Source organism: Sturnira hondurensis, unplaced genomic scaffold (genome assembly GCF_014824575.4).
Source record: "Sturnira hondurensis isolate 20B ecotype Veracruz unplaced genomic scaffold, ASM1482457v3 Scaffold0007797, whole genome shotgun sequence".
NCBI lineage: Eukaryota > Metazoa > Chordata > Mammalia > Chiroptera > Phyllostomidae > Sturnira > Sturnira hondurensis.
This window is the reverse complement of record NW_028080428.1, coordinates 3,213,302-3,234,426: the sequence shown is the minus strand read 5'-3', so window position 1 is coordinate 3,234,426 and position 21,125 is coordinate 3,213,302. Positions and strand designations below refer to the sequence as shown.

At 48.5% G+C, this 21,125-nt stretch overlaps 1 protein-coding gene across 3 annotated transcripts in view; it reads right to left on the bottom strand.

Annotated features, from left to right (window-relative positions):
- Window positions 1-3,432: 3,432 nt before the first annotated feature.
- KDM2A (lysine demethylase 2A) overlaps window positions 3,433-21,125 on the bottom strand; it is a 92,097-nt gene continuing 74,404 nt past the window's right edge. The window contains exons 13-22 of one of the 3 annotated variants that reach the window (XR_005067473.1): window positions 16,506-16,589; window positions 14,923-15,192; window positions 14,291-14,422; window positions 12,803-12,892; window positions 10,566-11,278; window positions 8,484-8,647; window positions 7,757-7,915; window positions 6,612-6,827; window positions 3,877-6,192; window positions 3,525-3,609 (exon numbers count right to left, since the gene is read on the bottom strand). Coding sequence is in view for 2 of the 3 variants with exons in the window: in XM_037053349.1 (XP_036909244.1) it covers window positions 6,011-6,192; window positions 6,612-6,827; window positions 7,757-7,915; window positions 8,484-8,647; window positions 10,566-11,278; window positions 12,803-12,892; window positions 14,291-14,422; window positions 14,923-15,192; window positions 16,506-16,589 (2,010 nt within the window). In the remaining variant the exon portion in view is untranslated. Of the gene's footprint in view, window positions 6,193-6,611; window positions 6,828-7,756; window positions 7,916-8,483; window positions 8,648-10,565; window positions 11,279-12,802; window positions 12,893-14,290; window positions 14,423-14,922; window positions 15,193-16,505; window positions 16,590-21,125 lie in introns of all 3 variants that reach the window. The other 2 variants (XM_037053349.1, XM_037053348.1) reach the window with 2 other exon arrangements.

The window sequence follows — 21,125 nt, the reverse complement described above, 5'->3', positions numbered from 1 at the left end:
CTCCTCTTCCTGGAACCCTCCAGAAGGTCACACAGTCCCCGCACTGCCCCGGGCTCGTCTCCTTTTCCGCTCCGAATCCTTAGCCCGGACGTGGCTGCAACCCGTATTCCGCCCTTCCCGGGCTGTGTCCCGGTCCCCAGCCACGCCTGGCGCGGGCCCTCCTTTGGCGTCAGCCCCGGCCCTCTTTGGCTCCGCCCCCGCTCCCGATCCGCCCCGCCCCTGGGTCCTTCCCATCCCGGGCTCGGATCCACCCCTGGACCTAGCCTCAGCTAGACTCGGGCCGCAGCAGCGCCCTGCCTCCGGCGCCCTCCCGGAACCGTTCCCCTCGCGCATGCGCACCGTCCCCGCAGGCCTGGCTCTGGCATCTGTGTTCACGTCGTTTCCTGCCCACACATGGGTGTCCAGTGCGGAAGTTCCCTTCTGGGGCTGGGTACCTGGAAAGGTGGTGGTAGGACAGGTCTCCCCAGCTACAAAGTGCCAGACCTGCTCTGCTGCTGGCCAAATGACACTTCACACAGAGTTGGCCTGGGAGGTCAGGGGAGAGCTGGGATTGTCCCTCTCCCAGGACTGGCTGAATCGTTTGCAGGGCCCACTGCAAATGAAATAGGATGCGCCTTGCTTAAAAATTAAGAATTTCAAGATGGTGACAGCAGAGCATTAAACCAAGTGTAAGGTCCCGAGTGTAGGGCCCTGTGTGACTAGCTGGGTCATTCACCCGTGAAGTCAGTCCTGCCTTCCCTTCCTATATACCAACCTTCCATTATACTTGATAAATTTCCTTATCCTCCCACTCCTGGGACAGATGCGGAGAGAGTAGCTAAGGCCAGCCCCACCCTCAAGGATTTCGAAGTGCCACGGGAGAGTGGTGTGGGCACACACCCAGCCTGGATGCTCAGGAGAGAGCCGGGACAAAGGCTTGTTCTGGAATCCCAAACCCAGTGTTCACTATGTCCAAGCTCTACCCCAAACGCTAGGACATCATTTCGCCTCTCTGAGGCTTGAATGATGACACCTCTGCAGGGTGGGGTGTGAGTGTGAAATGCGATCACGGGTACACAGAGAAGCTAGGAAGCCAGTGCCAGAGTCTTTAAGTTTTATAAGCTAAGACATTTTTGGCAAATTGTCAGTGTCCATAACTCAGTGTCTCATCTTTAAAATGAGATAATAAAAGGCCTTGGCTTGGTGTGGCTCTGGGGATTGAGTGCTGGTCTGTGAACCAAAGGGTTATGGGTTCGATTCCCAGTCAGGGCATGTTCCTGGGGTTTGGGCCAGGTCCCCAGTAGGGGGCACTCAAGAGGCAGCCACACATTGGTGTTTCCCTCTCTTCCTCTTTCCCCTAAAATAATCTTTAAAAAATAAAATGATAATAGTAGAGTTGGTGTGAGGATTACATGTTACTACGTGAAAGTGCCTAGAACAGTGGGCAACATGTAGGAAGGCCCTTTGATGCCAGCTGTTTTTTCTGTTACTGCCTAGGAAAGGCACAGAATGTTTACATTGACCCATTCGAGGGGCTCCTGGAGAAAGAGGTTGTTTGAAGGGAGGATAGATTTTCCGTTGTGATGAGGACGGCACACCTGGCCCTGAACACAGCAAGTCTGAGGACCACAGAGGTGCCAGTTCAGCCTCTTAGAAGCAACTACCATGTGCCACCATAGTGCTTCCTATTTTACAGAGATCAGTGGCAGTGTGGATCTATCCTATTTAGGCATGGCCTTGGAGGGTTACTGAAAATTTGTGTGCCTTGGGAAGATTAATTCAAAGCTGAATCCACGTTAAATTGGAAACCGCTCCCACCCCCAGGGAAGCTGGGTGGGTGGCATTGGCACAAGAACGGAAGGGGCTGTATGAGATAGTGGAAAAGTGGATTTGGAGAACGTGACAACGGATCAGCTGTATGGTTGAGAGATGGGGAACACTCATCCTGGTTATCTGCTATGTGCCCAGCTCTGTGTCAGCTGCCAGGGAGAATAGGGTGAGCAACACTGACTGCTCTGTGTCCTCGGAGCTTCTGGCTAAGCTGGAAGACTGGTTTATGGGAGTCCTGATAGTTTCGTACTACCAGACATCCGATCTGGTCTTGAAGAGGCTGGGACAGGGTTTCCCGAGGAAGTAATGTGAACGGAGGGAAGTTTAAACCAGCGGGGGGAAAGGCCCAGAGACTGCAGAATTGAGAAGTTAGCTATGGGTGGAGAGGAGTAAAAAGGGCAAATGAGGAAGCTTGAGGACTTTATCCTGAAACATATTTGATGGGTTTTAAGCATAGTAGTCAACTTTTAAGAGAAATGTTTAAGAGAAATGTTCTGGCTGCCAACATGGACGACGGGGTTGGACTGGAGGCTGGGAGGCCTCAGGGCTCTTGCTGTGGTCCAGGTTCTGGACAATAGTGGCTTCAGCTGGGGTGGCAGAGATGAGGTTGAGAAACAGATTGTTTCTGAGATATTCAGGAGGCAAAATTGACAGCCCACTGTCCAGAACCCTGTCCTTCACTGCAATGTGCAGAACTGAACCTGGTCCTCAACCCTCAGCTCAGGGAGCAGGTGGGCGGGGAACCCCTGCTCCCCTGAAGGTGGCGGTGAAAAGCCTCCTCAGGGCCTCCCAGATGGAGTTTCAGCTCTCCCGAGAAGCCACCACCAGGGATGAGGCAGTCTGCTGGCAGCGTGTGGGGCACCTGCCTAAAGGCTGGAAGCTTGTATCCAACAGGTAATGAGAAGCAACAGATGGCAGCTGGCCTTGGCTAGCAGCTCTCCAGATATGGCAAGATCAGAAATCCCCGTTTCCATCGTCCTCTCCCCGGACCCTACAGGGCCTCTCCAAGCACTGCCTTGGGGGAAGGGGGTGTATAGGTGATCAGGTATTCTCAAACTTACACTTTCACTTCCGTTAAAAAGTCCGATGAAGTACAATGTGGCAATTTTAGAAGCTGCTTCTGCTCTGAGGGATGAGACAGGCAACCCCTGACCAGAGGACCTTCTGTCTCTGTGTCTCTCGTGCACGCACCCACACACATCAAGCCAGAAAAGGTTTTTGTGTTTGTTTGTTTTGTTTTGTTTTTAAAGCCTTTTATTAAAAACAAAAAACAAAACCCAAATCAAAATATTTCCCATTGGAAGCTATTTCTTTTTTTGCTTTTAAAAATTTTTATTACACAAATATCTCCCATCCCCATGTGTCAGAGGAACGATGTCTTTGCTCTTTCTAAAACCAATACTGGAGAATGTTTAGAAAACAGAAGTCCATCCAGCTTCCCTCCTTCCCTGGTCCCAAACAACCCCAATGTGTCAACTGAGATAGCATGACTTGTTCCCTTAATGCTTACATTTAATTTAAAATTTTTAGCACAACACTGGAGATTGACTCTAAATCAGCAACAAAAAATATATATATACAATATTTCTCCGAAAAAACAAAAACACAACCAAACCCTTTAAACATAGTGACTTTAGGAGTTTTATTTATGGAGCAGTTATTTTTTAATCACCAAGTGATTTTATATTATATATATATAAATTTTCTTCCTTTCCTTTGTGGTTTTTCGCCCCGGTGCTCGGACAGACGGAGGCAGGTGTGTGGTCCTGTGGTCAGAGGGCTCTTCTGGCAAGGCCGTATCTAAGAGCAGATTGCAGGAGAGGCGATGGAACTCCTGGGTTCCTCTGTCCCCAAACAGACATTTCTTTCCTCCATACGGACCATCCCTCACCTCTAAAAACCATTTCCCCTCATGGTCCCAGAGAAAAGGAAAACCCGGCAAAGGCATAGGTCCACCTGCCAACCGCTCCTGGGTTCCCTTTTCTGCTGACCGATTTACGTGCACGGTAAAAATGCTTTTTCCAAACCAAAAACAAACAAAAATAAAAACCAAAACCCAAAACAAACCATCAGCTTGGAAATTTCTGCGGATGAAATGTCCCAAAGTCAGAGGCACTCTCCCGGCACAATCCCTGCTCTGAAGGGGTCTCTCCACCTCCCCTTTTATAAAAAGACAACACAACAAAACAATCTTTTTAGTATTTTCCACAGGAGCAACCAAAAAAAAAGGCAGGAAGCTTCCAATTATAGGTCATTAACAACATTAATAAGGTTTCTGCTCAATACCCAGGGTTCTTTACAGAGAAGTCCCCCTAACTGAGGCACTCTGGAATAAGTCACTGGCATTTCCTCCAAGTGTCAGCCCCAGGTTGCTGGGCCTGGAGACCAACAGAAGGGGCAGAGAGGGTCACGGGAGCAGACTGCTGCTTTTAAGGTGCAGCTAAGACAATCAGCAGATTGGAAGAAACGGACACAACGCCACCCCTTCCTACCAGAACCCAGTTTACTCTTAGGAGGCCAGTCAATGCCAGGGTCAAAGCTGGGATAGGTGGCAAAGAGGGAGGTCCCCTCTGCCTCTATTGCTTTGGAAGTGGCAAGGGTGCAGTTGGCGTCTCTCCTCAGGGTGCCTGGGCTCCTTGCCCTCCCCTGTAGGGCTTCAGGAGGAGAAGAGCCTGAGACTGGGCTGCAGGAAAGGGACCGGGGAGGGGCGGGGTTGGAGGACGAGGAGGCGGGCAAGGTTGTGCTATCACTGTCCTTCCAGAGGGAGAGCAGAGTGCAAATCCGCATCTATCACTTATAAGCTCTTGCCACAGGCTGCTGCTACTGAGCATCTATCTCCTCACACATTTCAATATTGACCCAAAAGAAATTCCGACCTTTCTTTCTTTTCCTACTTTTTTTTTTAAAGTGCAAAAAAGCTCTCTGCTGCCCTAGAGAGAGGATCTTTGGACAGGCCGTTCAATGCAAAGAAAAAGGGGGCAGCTGATGGGGCTTGACACAGGGGGGTAAAGTGGGCAACACCACACTCCCCTCCCTCCCTCCCCCCCCCACACACGCATAACACACTCAGCCACACACACAGAGGCACATGCACACCCCCTTGCACAGCTGCAGGCAGAGGGCAGGTGACTGGCTTCTAAGCAGGAACTCTCCCTCCCAGCAAAAGGTGCCAGATCAGTGAGCCATTGGGGCTAACCACAGGTCTGGGCTCTGGGGGCTACACTACACTGGAGGCCTGGTGCCTGCTGGGAGGCAGGTGGGGACTTGGCCCAGGTCTCTGCTCCCCCAGCCGGGGGAGAGAGGCTGCTCCCTCTGAGGACACTCATCCTGGGAAAGCCCTGTTCAGGCAGGAATAACGATGTGGAAAAGGGCAGTGGGAGGCTGAAGAGGAGGTGGGAACAAGGAGACGGCGCCTGTCTCAGAATCTGCTTAGGAAGCGATAAAATGGGGGTGTCCCTGGGATACAGTTCCAGCTCCTCTGAAGAGCCTCAACTCCAATAAGTGCAACAAGGACCTCATAGAGACTAGTGGGAGAATTTGGGGTGGGGCAGCCTCATTACGTGAATTGCCACGGAACATGGAAAGGATCAAGCTAACGGGAGGACAGGGGAGAACACAGACACGAACGAGAGGTCTTAAGACACCTCAACAGCACCAGTGTGATCTGTATGGGTCTGGCATTCACGGGGCTGCCGCCCCTCCTGCATAAGCTGGGAGAGTGTGACGGAGGAGAGACACGCATGGACACCACAAGGAGAACTTGGCCACGGAGACAGGGCCACTTTCTTCCCTGGGAGTTCGTTCAGAACCAGGCATCGCTGGGGACCATGGATGGGGAGCAGGGCCCCAGGGCCTAGCACAGATGACAGTTGCACACACGACCCAAACTCCGAGCCTGGCCTCCTGGCACGCAGGCGGGTGAGCGGGAGGGCGAGCAGGCACCTCGACAGCACACAGCCTATGCTTTCCCCTCGGATCAATTTGCTACTCCCTTTTTCCTTAGGAGGGAGAGGAGCAGGCAGGTAAGCCTAGTGTCCACCATTCTCTCTGCCCCGCCTGTAGGGAAGGGCTCAGGGGGCAGGAGAGCAGAGAGGGAGTGTGACGCTGGCCTCAGAGCCTGTGCAGGGTTGGGGAGAGAGGCTCTCCTGGCTGGGGAGTCAGGGGAAGATCAGTTTCCTGTTCAATCTGGGCCGGTTGTGTCTTAGCTGATCTTCTGTATCAGCTTCTCGTCAGACAGGCAGTAGAGACTGTTGATGGACAAGTCTGAGATGAAGTGCTCGCAGGCTTTACGAGTAATCTGCTTGCATCCTCGAAGGTCGATCAAGGTGACATTGGCAATGCGCCGCAGGTAGATCAGGGTCTGGTCTGTCAATTTATTGCAGCCTGTGGGGAAAGTAACCACGAGGAGAACGCTATGTACACACAGCCACAGGTGTTTACCTCTGCTGCTCAATTCCCCAGCTCTTTCCCTTAAAATGCCAAACAACAGCCTCTATGTCCCATAACTACCTGGCTCAGAGACCAGAAGTGCTGTCAGCACCGTGGCTTCTGAAGGCCCCCTGCCACCTCACTCCTTGCATTGCAAGGCTGAACAAACTGAAGCTGGGTGGTAGCCAAGCTCTTAGGCACCTGACAATTACTCCAGGCCTTGACCCCCCACATCAGACAGAAAAGGGACAGAAATCCATCTCCTTGCCCAGATGTGAGGAAACGAGGTAACGCAATTCACTTAGGCTCTGGCGAGGGCTGGGACCTCCGGAGACACGGGGTGCTGTTTGCCATGACACTCTGCAGCAGCGTACCTGCCATATTGAGCTCTGTGAGGGAGTAACGAGTGGAAGACCCGACAGCAGTGAGCAGGTTGGAGGACTGATCTGTCAGGTGGCTGCAGTGACTGAGGTCGAGTCGAGACAGGAGGGGCATGTGGCGAATGATGAGGCGAAGCGTGGCATCTGTGATGTCAAGGCCTGCCAGCCGGAAGTCGGTCATGTTCCGGAGCTTGCTGCGATTGTCCTGACCTGCACAAACAAGAGGTCAAAACTCTTCACTCTAGCTGGGCCAGGGAGCTCAGTTGGTTAGAGCATCCTTCCGATACGCCAAGGTTTCGGGTTTGATCCCAGATCAGGAAACATACAAGAATCAACCAGTGATGCATAAATTAAGTGGAACAGGAAGAACAACAAAAATCGATGTTTTGCCCTGCCTGATGTAGCTCAGTGGGTTGAATGTTGTGAACTAAAGGGTCGCAGGTTGGATTCCTAGTCAGGACACATGCCTTGGTTGCAGGCCAGGTCCTCACTAGGGGGCACAGAAGAGGCAACCATACATTGATGTTTCTTCTCCCCCCCTTTCTCCCCACCCTCCCTCTCTCTAAAAATAAATAAATCTTAAAAAAAACTTGATGTTTCTCTCAAAACAAACAAACCCTCTTGACTCTATTCTAGCTCTAAAACTACAGGGAGCTTCAGCTACTCCCTGGCCAGATACCCCGGCAGGGGGTTAAGCATAACTGCCCACACCCAGCCCTGCTTTCAGAGTGAGCAGTGTGTGGGGGCAGTTTCTAGGAAACCAGACACATTTGCTTTCTTCCCAGCTGTTAGATTATGCCTCACACAGCAAAAGGGTATGTGGGGAATGCCCCTGCCTTTCCCACACTCCTACACTTTTCTACACCATCTTATGCAAACACCTCTTAAGGGTCCACCTTAACCCGGAAGCTTTCCCAGACTTCCTCAGGCTTCGTACTTGCTGGATCCCAAATTCCACTGACCCACAGAATGGATTTACTTCTTTGTAGGTAGTTATCTGGTTGTAAATCATTAACCTATACTTGTACACAGTTCATCATGCTGTTCTCAATCTGCACAGCATCATCTGTGAGACTACCTTAGCTTCTGAGGATGAAGGATGTGGAAAGACACACAGAGAAATCAGGCACAGAGCATACCGGGTTTATCAGCCGGTGGAGTCAGCAAGTCCCGAATTTGAGGGTCCTTAATTCCTACTGCCCACCGAAGATCAAGGGTCCTGAGAAGGGGGCAGCTGGAGGTGCTGAGGGCAGAGACTGCAGACCAGGAACAGCCAGCTAGGAGGAGGTCTTTCAGTCCTGCAACCCAGGAAACAGACATGCAATAGCACATACTGTCACCAGATCTGAGGTAAATGGATTCCTAGTCTAAAGGGAGAAAGGGACTATACCCTCATTTTATGCTAGTAATTCAGCTCAAAGATTCCTATGAGTACCCTCCTATATCACATCTTTGAACTTTGGTGATAAAACCAACTTCATTCCTGCCAGAGCGGAGCAAAGGTGACTTCCTGTCTTTCCAAGACCTTAAAATGTGGAAAGAACAGGACCTTACAAGGGGCTCATCAAAGCAACATCTTACTCAAATTCCCTCTTCAGTGGCAACACTGAGAAGCCCTGAAGGGCTGGCAGCAGCACCTCATTCCATTCTTTTTGTTGTCTAGTGCAGTGATTTGTCTGCCAGTCCAGAGTGGCCCCTTGGGGAAGGGCAGTTAAAGTGCCCCTGGGTAAACCTCTTGCTAAGCAGAAAGGCAACTAACTAAGGTATAGGGCTGCTGCCCCGAAACCCTGCCTAAACACACTGCCAACAAAGCAGCTCCCCTGCCTGCTCCTGGGGACCTGAAAGGGAAGTGGCAGGGCTGCTCACCTGGCAGCCTATTGACGAGCCATGTCAGTTGTTTTTTGGAGATGTTGGTCCAACTGAGGTCGAGGCTAACTGGCTGCCTCTTGATGATGCCACTGAGCGCCTGGGGTACAATGGCCTTACACCTACTCAAGTCAATTTTTGTCCAAAGTCTCTTGTCGCAGCACCTGTGACAGAAGGAAGAAGAACTAGCTGTCAATAACCCAATATCCCTTATTAGAGGAACTTCCATTATAGACTGCTGGGGCTTCTGGGAAAGCAGAGCATCTGGAGGGCCACTCTCCCTGGGTTCACCTGCAAGCTTATCAACTTATAAGGATCATGCCTGTTGTTGTTGTTTTCCCCCACCTCTGAGAATAGGGCTGGTCCTCTGTAGCAACCTTAGAGGTTACCTGGTGGATAACCTGACCAGTTCACCTTGATTTACTCTGGATGGACTGAGAACATGGCACAATTATTAGGGACACACAGCAAATGATACACTGTAAGTCCTCATTTACATTAGAATGGTACAGCTCCCACCAAAGTGCATACAAGGGAGCACTAAAAATTTTTTTGACTTCTTACTGCCTGAGGCTAGGCTTGCCTCCATTTTCTCCACTGTCAGTCGACTCCCAGATGCCCGGAGATGCAGGTTGCTACCTGGCACACCCACGGCTCACCGTGCCTTAATCTCTGGAGGTCCACTACTGTATCAAGCAAAAAATAATCTTTATGACCAGGTTTGGAGAGTTGTTTGCCACCCTGGGTTTCTACTTCAGTGCTCTCTCTACATTTTCTAGCCAGTCCAGATCAGAACTCAAAGGGAGGGGGGCCTGGTTTTCCAATGCAACCTGCAAGTCCACAGACCACAAGTAACGCTGCTACATACAGGCCCGTGTTTAGTATTTTACCATGCCTGCTCTCAGGCCAGCTCAGGGCCTGGCTGGCAAAAGGGGAGAAGGCACATAATGAAAGTCTTATGTGGTTCAGCCTGGAAACTAAGGGACAGAGCCAGGAAGGCCCACTAGCCCTACAAAGAGAAATAAGAGAATTTGGTATAGATCACATATTAATTCAGATTTGGGAAATAAACTCATCTTTATGAAGAATGGGGTCTTCATTTAAAGACAGTAAAAATTTCACCAATGGCACATGGAATTTCTGGGACAGAAACACGCTGCTCACCATAAAGCAGTGCACCTCAGACTCTAACATGTACCAGGACCTCTGGAGAGTTTGTTAAGGACAGACGGCCTGGCCCTACACCCCAGAGGTTCTGTCAGAAGGTCTGAGATGGGCCCTGAGAACCTGCATTTCTAATGAGGTCCCAGGTGATGCCACTGGTTTGGGCATCACCTTTGAGAACTACTGTAAATAGGGTTTGACCCAAATATAAAGGATGTGTCCTGGTGCCCGAGGGCTTGAGGAAAAAACAATGCCCTATGGAATGGAAATCTTTGCTCATTATCTCTAGGGATATTCCCCCTAGTCTCTTAGTGTTTAACCCAAGAAGAAACTGTCGCTCTTATAAAGGACAACGAAATCTCGGAAAGCTTCAAAACTGGACTCTGCTTGTGGAAGAAAGCAATTCTGGTCCAGGTTTGAGGAATGAGAATTAAAGCTGGAAAATTATTAGCAACTTCAATTTTTTTTGAAAAGCATGTCCATCTCTCTCGTTAGATGAAGGGGTTATCAAGGCAGGTGTTTAAGGACATCATCTGTCTCCACCACCAGGAGAGTGACTGGTACAGAGTAGGCACTCAACAAGTGAATGACAAGTTCTGCTTACTTGGGGAGAAACTCAGGACTGAAGTTTATGCACAAACTATACAAATCCATCCCCAAAATGAGTGTCCTATGTCTTGTAAAGAGATGGAAAAGTATGAAGCAGGGAGAGGAGGCAAAGGGTCTATTCCCCCTGCGACACTTGCAGACACAAGTGGCCACATCCTGAACAGGACCTCAGTCTGGGGAGCACACTTGGTTAATTCGACCCTTTAGGACCCAACAAGCCTCCAGATGCCAACACCCACATTTGTCTCATATGAAAAACCTGCCACCTACTCCCGTACCCCTAGTCCTGATCCCTGTATCCCTGCTCACCATTTATACCACGTCTTGCACACTCGCATACATTCACAAAGTTCTCTGCGGCTGAGGTAGCGGAAGACAGACATCCAGACCTCCCGCTGCATCCAGCTTTCGTCTCCATCCTGAGCCCAACTGCCCCGGCCATTCAGCCTGGCTGCACCCCCCTCCTCTGCACTGTCATCTTCCTCCTCCTCCTCCTCCTCTTCCTCCTCCTCTCCCCCCAGCCCCTCCTCATCCCCACGCTGGGGGGTTCGGGCTGGGCAGTGCTGCACTAGCACTCGGGGGGAATGGCGAAGGTTGGCAGAGGAGGCCGTGATGGCCTGCAGCTTGGGCACAATGGATGTCCCGTGGAGCTCTTTGGTGGGCCTCTGCAGCGTGACAGTGAGGTACGATCCCCGGATCTTGGCTTTCTCAACTTCAGACAGCTCCTTTTTGCCGCTGGGATTGTTCTCCTTTTCCCGTACCATGGTGCGCTCTGTGGCCTGCAGCCGCAGCAACTGCCGCCGTTTGAAGCGCTCATCGCGGCTGGCACTGTGGTGGTCGCTGGGGCCAGCCCCAGGGGATGACCGAGTCACCATGCCCCGAGGGGAAACCGGGTCATGGATGAGCTGCAGCATGGAAGTGGGCGAGTGAGGCGGGGGTGTGAGGGGCTCGTCGCAGCTCCGCAGGGGCCGCAGGACTTTGGCTTGCACGGCTTCTTCATCGCTCTCTTCCATTTTCCGCTTCTGTAAGACAGGCCCCAAAAGCCACATCAGTGCCTCCCAGTTGCTGCCAGGGGCCTAGAGAGAAGGCAGACTGCTTTTCTATGGAGAAAAGCACCAAGAAATGCTTCTGGGGAAAGAAAGATGCCAGGAGTGAAAGAAAAGAGGCCTCCATGCACTGTTTGGACTAGGATGCACAGCCTGAGAGCAGTAAACACAACAGACCTTCAGCTCCACCACCATCTGAGCTCATCTCCTCCACTCGCACCCCACCCTATCCCCAAACAGCAGTGGCGTGTATGAGATAAAGCAGAGAATGGGAACCTCTGTGAGAAACCGCACTGTTCCCAGAGGAATCTGCTCAGGATGTGAAGGAGGGATTCCAGGTGGGTGACGCCGACTTTCCACAAAGGACCACAACTGCATCTTACGCCACTTGTGCTCCCCATCCAGTCTCTTGCCCCCTCCTGGATCCCACCTTGGCAATGTTGCAATGAAGCCTAATCAAAGTGTTCCACTCAGTATCACAGCAGTAGTTGATTGTCCTGAAGGAGGTGTTTTCTGTCCCTAAGCAACAACCCTGCTCCTTTTTCTCCTTACATTCTTAGTTCATTCTTAGTTGGAAGTGAATGACCATCTTTTGAGTGCTGGCTTTTACAATGGAGTAAAACTAAAACACAGCACCTGCCAATCTACCTGTTACAGCAGGGAAGCACGTGCCCACTACCATCAGTGAAGACAAATGTAAAAATCTGCTAGTGTAAGAACTTGCAATAATGAGAATTTTAACATTAGTCAACTTCAGAAATCTTTGCTTGTGAGGATATTTAGACTGAAAACTCAACTAACTCCTCAGGGGAAAAGACACTGGACATAAGGACACTTGTCCCTACCCCTGCACAGTGTTACCTGGAGACCGCCGGGCCCTGGATGAATGACACTAGGCCAGCTGCCTCCTCTGTATGTGCCTTTAGTAGGTGTTGTCTTGTTAACCCGGTAACCAGTCTTTTTGGCCTTTTGACATTATTAACGACCATAGCTGCTCAGGGCCAAGGTCATGGGACTGGTCTTCTCTGGGGGAGGGGGCTGCCTCTGCAGGACAAATTTGGGCCCAATGGGCTGCCTTTCTGTGAGGCACAAAGGTGGCAAAAACAAAACAGAACCTGCTCAACTGGAAACTCCAGCACACCACTGTTTTACCAGCTGCCTTGGATCACTTGCTCCTCTCAAGCTTAACTCCACAGGAACAACGCTGCTCACCTCATTTCCCTCCTCAAGCAGCCTGGTTATCGTTTCTCTTTCCTTAGGGCTTCAGGTTATATATGGACACCAGCCGTTCGCAGGCCCCAAGTGGAACAATGTTCCATAACACAAAAACAAAACACTAAAAACTCAAACAAACAAACAAACAAAAAAAACATAACCAAAGGAAAAAATATTTCCCTGGGTCAGAAAAACCGCATGAAGTTGCAAAGGCAAACATATAGCCGCTGCCTTAGCTTGATGCTTCCTTTTCTCCCAGTGCAAATCTGGATGAAGTCCCCTTACCTGGGCTTTCTCTGAGCTGTCCTCTTGGTAGCACTTAGGACACTCCCAGCAATTTGGCAATTCCTCGTTAAGCAACCCCTCTCCATCCATCTATAGGTAGACAGGGATATTAAAAATATGTCTCATTTTAATAAAATAAAAAGAAAGCCTGTCTCTTAAACCTCTTTATTAAGCAATAACCACCTCATGGTTGGGAAAACCCATTCCTAAAGACACTGATCTTACACGAGAGGAAGAATGAGAGTCATCTAGTCCCACTTTAGCATTTCGGCCACTGAGAAACTGGCTACCCTCACTCTTGGTTACTTGGCCAAAGTTTGGCTCCATGAGGAAATTCCTTTAGAGTCTGGAGCCTCTTCTCCCCACACATATACTCCTGAAGGTCTCTGCCACTTTGCAAAAGGAACCGAACACACAGGAATGGTGCCAGACCTGACCCTGACAGTGGTACAGAGTTGCACAGCTTGGGTTCAGGGACTAGTCTCTGTGACTCAATGTTCTCCATGTAAAGTGGGGATAAATAACAATGTCCACTTTCCAGGGTTGTAGAGAAGATAAATGAATTACGTATTATGTAAAGTGTTTAGAAAAATGCCTGGTATATAGTAAATGCTTTGCATTAACCACTATCATTATCATTATCATTATCATGGGGATAATATCCTATTTTAGATTCTAAGATGCATATTTTTCACATTTGAATCTTTCTGAAATTGGGCTACTTCTCATAATTAACAGTCTTATAATCACTGTCACCCTAGTGGCAGTCATGACATAACTGACACCTCTGGGAAGACCAGAAAGTATTAGCACCAATGCCCTTTAGATTCAAAGAAATATAAAGAAATGGGATGACCCAACTTCACAGGGGTGTTTAAATGAAACAAGAGAATGCATGTGAAGCAGCAGCTCTCCACCTCAGCTGCAAACCAGAAAGTCTTGGGAAGTTTCTGAACACATCTCAGCACGGGGTTCAGGATGGAAGAGTTAACTCAGTCTCTGACGTTGAGGGATGAACTTTCTTTTTCTCATTTTTCAAAGCTCCTCAAATGTGCACTGAGCCTGATACAGACTGAGCACTCACAAAATGTCACCGAATATTACACCTCTATCTTTTAGTTACTAATATCCTGAGATACAATGAAGTATGCAGGAGAGATGCATAAAGACATGAAACGTTTCAAAAAAACAGATCTGGAAGTTTCATGATGGCCTGGAGACTCCAAACACATTCTCCACAGGTTGGAATGTAAGCTCCATGAGGGCACAAACTTGGACTTTTTTGTACACCAGTCTATCCTCAAGGCAAAGTGCAGTGCCTGACACGCAGTACAGACATCTGGATCAAGGGCAGATGTGAGATCACCACAGCTGATGGCCCACAGAAGTGCTCACAAACTCTTGTGACTCTGTCCCAGTCCCCTCTCCTCCACTCAGTACCTTTAGACACTCTGTCAGCTGAGACCTCAGGGGCCCCTTAGGCCTCACCTGGAGGCAGCCAGGATGAACAATCTCATTGCAGATACAGCATTCCATGAGTTTCTTCTCAAAGTCCTGTGTCTCCTCATTTTGATCCACTTCTCCGCAGAGGGAGCACGTGACTGAGTGAGGCAGTCTGGGCTACAAGGGGACAAAGACAGAAACTAAGAATACGAGTAGACTTAGATGCTTATTGTTTCAGCCTCCCTTTAACTGAGATGGGTGATTTGGTTCCTGTAAGGAGCATGGAGACCAGGTAAGAAAGTGGCCGAGGAAGAAACTGGGGAGAATCAACTAGCTAGAGACCAAGAGAGATCAGTGTATTTTCAGCCAGCCTGTCCTTGGTCTTGAGGTCCTTTCTTTCTAGTCCACTTAGAAGACAAATGGCAGTAATTTGTCCTTCAAATGCTGGTCTCTCATTTGAAAATTGGGTAAGGCTGAAAGAGTATATTAGCTAATTTTCAGTACTAGACACATTCCTTCAGAACCCAGGGAGAAAAAGGATAAAACAAAGAAAGCCAAAAAGAGAATGATTTTTTTTTCTTTCCAACTCTGAAGTCTAACTGTGTACTATGTGTATTTCACAGTCCCTGTGGCACCATTACCCCTCCCCCAAATTCTTTACCCAGCAGATCACTCACTGCCAAGCACTGCCGGAGGACACAGGACTGCTTCATGCGACCAGGCCCCCCAAACTTCTTCATGTCCCTGCAGTAGTGGCAAACACCGCACTCTCCTTGCACACAGGCTTTGCACTTTCGACATCGAACTCGTCTCCGCCTGGCTCCAGACACAATGGGGGAGGCAGCAGCTGGCCTCACAGGTGTTAACCGTGGAGCTGGTTTCATAGTGTGAGGCTTTGTGATGGGGATGGTAGGAACCCGCACCTTTGGCCGGGTAGGGAATTTAAGCTGGAAAGAGAAAAGCAGTGAAGCCACATATATCAGGTAGCTTTAAGGACTGGAGAAGGTAGAAAATTACAAGGCTTGGCAAACTATAGCTTGTGGGCAATTCTGCCTGCTGCCTCTTTTTTTGTAAATAAGATTTACTGGAACACAACCATGCTCATTTGCTTATGTATTGTCTATGGATGATCTTATGTGCATTGGCAGAATCAAGAAGTTTTGAGAGAGACTGTATGGTCTGCAAAACCTAAAAAATTTATTATCTTTATTATATTTTTTATTGGCATATTCCCTTTACAGAAAAAGGCTGTCAGTTCCTTCAGGCAATTCCTTCAAGCCACATCCCTCATTCTGCTCAGCTTTCTAGGTATCACAGTCATTCCAGGGGTCCTCCAACATTTCCCCACCCTGAATACGACTGCTCAGAGCACATTCCTAAAGAAGACAGTGAACTACTTGAGGGTGAGATGGGTCTTATTCATTTCTGTATTACTAGGAATCCAAGCATACAATCTGGTACAGAGCAGATACTCCAATAATCCAGAGACGACAAAATTGTTCCGAGGCAACCCCACGTGGCCAAGCAGACTTCAAATGGAAAACCTGTGTCTAGGAAGGAGATGGTTCTTGAAGGCGTCTTTCAGCCACATACACCTTTATACTCTGCTTAAACACCCCTGAAATGCGATGGCCATACCATTTTAGCTGGGGAACACCAAAGAAAGCCCTAATTTATCTGCCAGACTCATGATCAGGATCAGAATGCTACCACTTACTTTTATTTAATAACTCTGACAAAGGAGAATTTGGGGAAAAATTATACAGGGCCTAACTGAAGTCATAAAAACTCCCAACAATTCATTAGCTAAGGGCTAAATCCCTGTCTTTTCCTTTTAATTTGATACTGAAAAATCCAAATTAGGGGAAAACTTGAGAATATGGTCTCCATCCGACATAGAAAACACTCTGGCCTCTGAAATAGATACGAAATTATTTTAACTGGCTTTAAATCGTCTGTGAATATAACTGAGGCACTGGTCCAGGATAGGAAGAGATCCATTCTGGTAGAAAAAGAATGTATACCTTGACACCCAAACCTAGAGGCAGGTCTCCTGGTTTGACAGTTCTCTGAAGAAAGCCACCTCTAAAGAGAGCCAATTACCTAGGAGTCAGAACAGAACTGAGGGATGATTTTCTGTCCATTTATATTAATGCACCAAAAGCTATCTGCTACTAGTTGTGCTTTTACTTCCTGAAATGCTAATGGGCCAGAGAGCGAAATGCTTTACACGACCTGAAGGTCGAGAAGAGTTTCTTACCTTATCCCTTTTTGGCCACTGTACTATAGGGACTCCAGTGAGAGCTAACTTGGGATCGCTGTTGGCAAGCTCCTCCAGCAAAACCTAAGGGTAACACAGGAGAAAAGAGGGGGACTAAAGCAGGGCACAGTGAACAAAGAGCCAACCACTCCCAACGGCATCCAGACTTAGCCTCAGTCCCCACAAGCACCAAGGGGAAGGGCAGGGAAGCAGTGTCTGTATTTTCACTTCATACAGACTCACTGAAAAATAAGTAAATCAAAATGAAAGAGAAAACGCAAACTAGTACATAGTGCCAAGACTTAGAATTTACCTTTGCTCCCAACCCGGTACTTGTGAACGAGCCGTACTGTTGACACTTTAGCAGAAGCAACTAGCTACCATGGCGACAAGTACTATTTGTCACACAGTTCTCCGGAAGACAGTACAACTTTACTTCACCCCTTCACTTTTCCATACCAGTTAATGAATACTATCAGGTAGTAAGTACAGCCTTCATTTTATAGATGTCAGCAAAATGGCAAGAAAAAAAAAAGACTGGCTAATACTAAGTTAATAATATGAATATCAGAGTCTTAATGTCTGGTCAACCCTGGGCTCTGTTCTTCTAAGGCTGATTACAGAAATCACAATCTCAAATTTCTCTCTCACACACACAAACACACATGGTCTTTTGCCTTTATTTCTATAAATAGGGCAGGAACACTCTTAGGGGCAATAGTTCTCTCACAGCTTTAACCAATCTAGTTTGAATGACTTAAGGAACAATACTACAATGTAAACTGCCACTTAAGTAAATCACATTGGCTGAATGTCATTTTGAAACAAACCTTTCAAGTTTTAGACAGAAATTTCAGAACCTCAAACCCCAGTAGAATGAAAACCCCTTTTCCTCTGGCCTTATGAGTCTTAAAGTAAATGACATCAGCAAAAGAATACAAATCCAGGTGAGTATAGGGTATTAACCATTTCAGAGAAAACCAGACACTGGCCCTGGACAGGTCAGCATGCTTGGGTCATCTCTGATACTCATTCTCACAGTCCTGTGGGCTCTGTGCCCAGCGACCAGGGCTTTTTGAAGCATGAGGTATTTCCCCACCAAGCATTTTCTTCCTGAACCTAAAGATCACCATTCAAATCCCAGAGCTGGGACTCAGAAAGACCCTTTAACTCATACTCATAAAGCTTCTCTATGAAGGGAAAGATCCATTCCCCTTTGCCAACCTTTACAGATGCCTCTCACCCTCCCCCAAACTGATTTCATTTCCAGCCATTTTATTTACTTTGAGTTGCTATGGCACCCTGTTCTGGAGCCTCTGGTTAGCACTATACTGCATGGTGGTAGGCAGGGTGCGGTGCCCCGTGGGACAAGGCTCTGGTATGGGCTCTAATCTCCCTAGGGTGAAAAATGCAGGTCCATTCAAAATGTGCGCTAGAGAGCGCACAACTCCCCTCCCCCACTTCGCACTGCCGAGGAGTAGGACTCTGCCCATTTCCTCTCCCTGCGAGCACAGAGCTGTCCACAAACAGGGACTTTCCACTTTCAGCAAAACACACTGCACAGAAAGATTAGTGATTGTTTAAAAGTAGAAAAGGAGCCCAACTGTTCATCAAAAGCAGTCTAGTGCTACTGGCAAGCGTTTTGTGGGGAACAGAGAAGGGTAGGTGGAGAAACTGTCTGCCTGGGGCGGGCGGGGGGGTGGGGTGGTTGGGGGCAGCTGTTCACACACAGAGACACAGTTACTAGGGTCTGTGTGGGTGTGGAGGGAAATGCAGATTGCTTCCAAGCCTCATTTTGCTGGGGCCATCCACCAAGCACAGCCCAGCTTTCATCAAAAAAGACTGACTCCAGCTGAGGCCCTTTACGAAACCATATAAAGAAGCCACCAACCTTCACCAGAGGGGATTTGGGACAGGGAGCGGGGGCGGAGTGCGGAAAGGCTAACGCCTATCCAGAATCCTGGCTTTCGGGAGAACACTCCAACACAAGCCCACACCCCACATCGCACAGGAAGGGGAAGAGAACAGCGGGAGACTGAGCAGAGAAGGGGAAGGGTTCTCAAAAGCCAAGCAACCCAGTTCAAAAGCACAGCCCACCAAGCAAGGGAACAAGTGCAATGACGGCTCCACTGGCACGAAGTAACCTAAGCATTCATTGTCCAGGACTCGCCCGGCAGGCAGTCCTTCTGCCAGACAAAGTCCCTACAGTTACACACACCCTGAACCAGGAAGGCTCTGCTATCCGCCCGCCTGACCTTGTGTTTCTCGTCCCTCTGGAGCTGCCGAGGCTTTTGGTTGAAGTTTCCCCAGCGTCTTTGTTTTGCTTTCTGTATTGGAAGTTGTGTTGAAGGAGTTAGGTTTTCTGCCTCTAGAAAAATCCGATCTACTTGAAAATTCTGGAATCTCCCATAGTACATAAGGCAGGGCAGTCCAGGCTACCCCAGGGAGCAGCATGCAGCGCTCGGAGCTCCTTCTTGAGACCTTCAGCTCAGCCGCGGCTTCCTCTGCCTGTGAACAATGCTGCTGCGTCACCCACATGCAGCTCCCAGAAATGCTTTGCAACGGAAGATGGCAGGGGGGGGGGGAGCCGGGCTTGCCAGCAGAGGGCCCAGGCGGCCTGCAGCAGAGTCAGGAGGGGTGTGCTCTTCAAGCCTCTCTTCCTGGTCATTGGAGGAGAGCCTGCCCGTGGAGCTGGGGCAAGCCCCGCCCGCCAGCTCCCTCCCACCGCCCCTGCAATAGGAGAACCCGGGGTGGCCCGAGGGCGCTGCTGGCCGACTTCAGCAGGCGCCAGCCAGAGGGAGGGAAGGCTTTAACCCGTTCAGCATCTGGCCTTGAATCAGTCCTCCTACCAGCCCACACCCTCTCCCTGACTGCACTCAGAGGACTCTCCCCGCTCTCTCAGGCACAAAGTGAGTGGCCCAAAGTTTAGCCTCTGGGGAACAGGCAGGGGGAAGCTGAGCCCCTCTGGAAATACCCGCCCCCCCCCCCACACACAGGTGACCAGACTTCAATTGCCCTCACTGCCACTTTCCCAGCCCAGAATCCAGAACCAGCATACAGGTTTCCAGAAAAACCTTCAGGAATGACACATTCCAACCAATACTGGGATACTTAAAACAATGTGTGTATTTAACAGCAACAACTTCCACAACAGATGCCTGCCTCCAATTGGGACTGGGAGCCACCATGCGAGACGAGCACAGGCAGCTCTTCCAGCAGCTCCTTCGTGACCACATCAAACTAGCTGAGGTGTGACCTCAGATCAGGTCACTCTACTCTCCTGCCTGATTCTGCTCCTCAGGATATATTCCATGCTCTAGACGCCAGCTTTTCTGCACATTTCCTAGTCTAGTGGTTTGTCCCGACTGCCTCATTCTCATTTCCCTCTATGAAGCAGCCCTGCATCCTGGCAGACACCCTGATGCTCATTCTGACAGCCATTGGAGTGATGCCTGTCCCCCACTCCCCTTGAACCAATCACTGAGCTACAGAATCACTAATCTACAGACAGGATGAAGCTCTGAACAAGTGCGCTCTCAGACAATAGGGGACCATATTTTGGGTCCAGGTTTATGTAATTTTTAGATTGTCAGAAACATAACCTGAGCTTTTTTTGGAAATTACAGAAGCTGCTTTGAAATAAACATTTCAGGCCACTAAGAACCTAGCTCTCACCACTAGGAACATTCTTATTTATTTCCAGGACAGTTGTTTCTCTGAGTTTCTGGTACAGTCAGCAGCCCAACAACCTTCCTGGGGTCTGGGGCTTTTGCTGTCAGGGGCTGTGTATTTTAATTTTTATAGTAGCTTACCAAGAAAAAGGGTGACTTTTGTAGTTTTAGGTGGAGCTCTTCCTGGAAATATTTATATGGTCATTTTATACTAAATTTCTCCTTTACACTTATTCTTAAGACTCAAAGACTCAATCAACCCATTACATGTGAAAAACTTTCCTTAACAGTGTGAGAGATCTTGGAAAATGCTGATTTCTTCAGTCTTAGTGCTTTCTAACCTAGAGGGATGATACAGTGAATATACTTAAGAGAAACATGCTACTCTGAAACAAAATGTAAGTTCAAGTTGTAGCAAGTACAAATTCTAGAGGCCACCAGGAAAGACTAAAAACAGATAGGGCCCTAGGAAATACTGCAAGTTAGTTTCCAAATCTCAAATTAAACAAGGCCTATTCCCTCCTATTTATTCCGAATAAAAGATAGGCAACAACGATCAGAGTTAGTAAAAACATGACATTACATAATATAGAAATATACTGAAGACATTTTAAAGAATTAAATCTATTTTAACCTAATCTATATGCCTTGTAGCTGAGTTAAATTATTTAAAATTTTCTACTTGGCTAGAGTGTTAATTAGAACAAATATACTGTCAGTAAAAATTACAAATGTTTTTCCCTTCCTAATCTGGTTTAATGGATTAAGATCTAATTATACTGAGTTCTTTACCAATTATTCTCTTTATTAGTGTCAGATAAAGAAAATTTCTCATCAGTGTTTCTGTATTTATTTGTAACCATAACTGACTTCACTCCCATCATATTCCTGGGATGGAGTTTAAGGTAAATTTTAAAACTATGATTACAAAATAAAATGTTAGAACCTT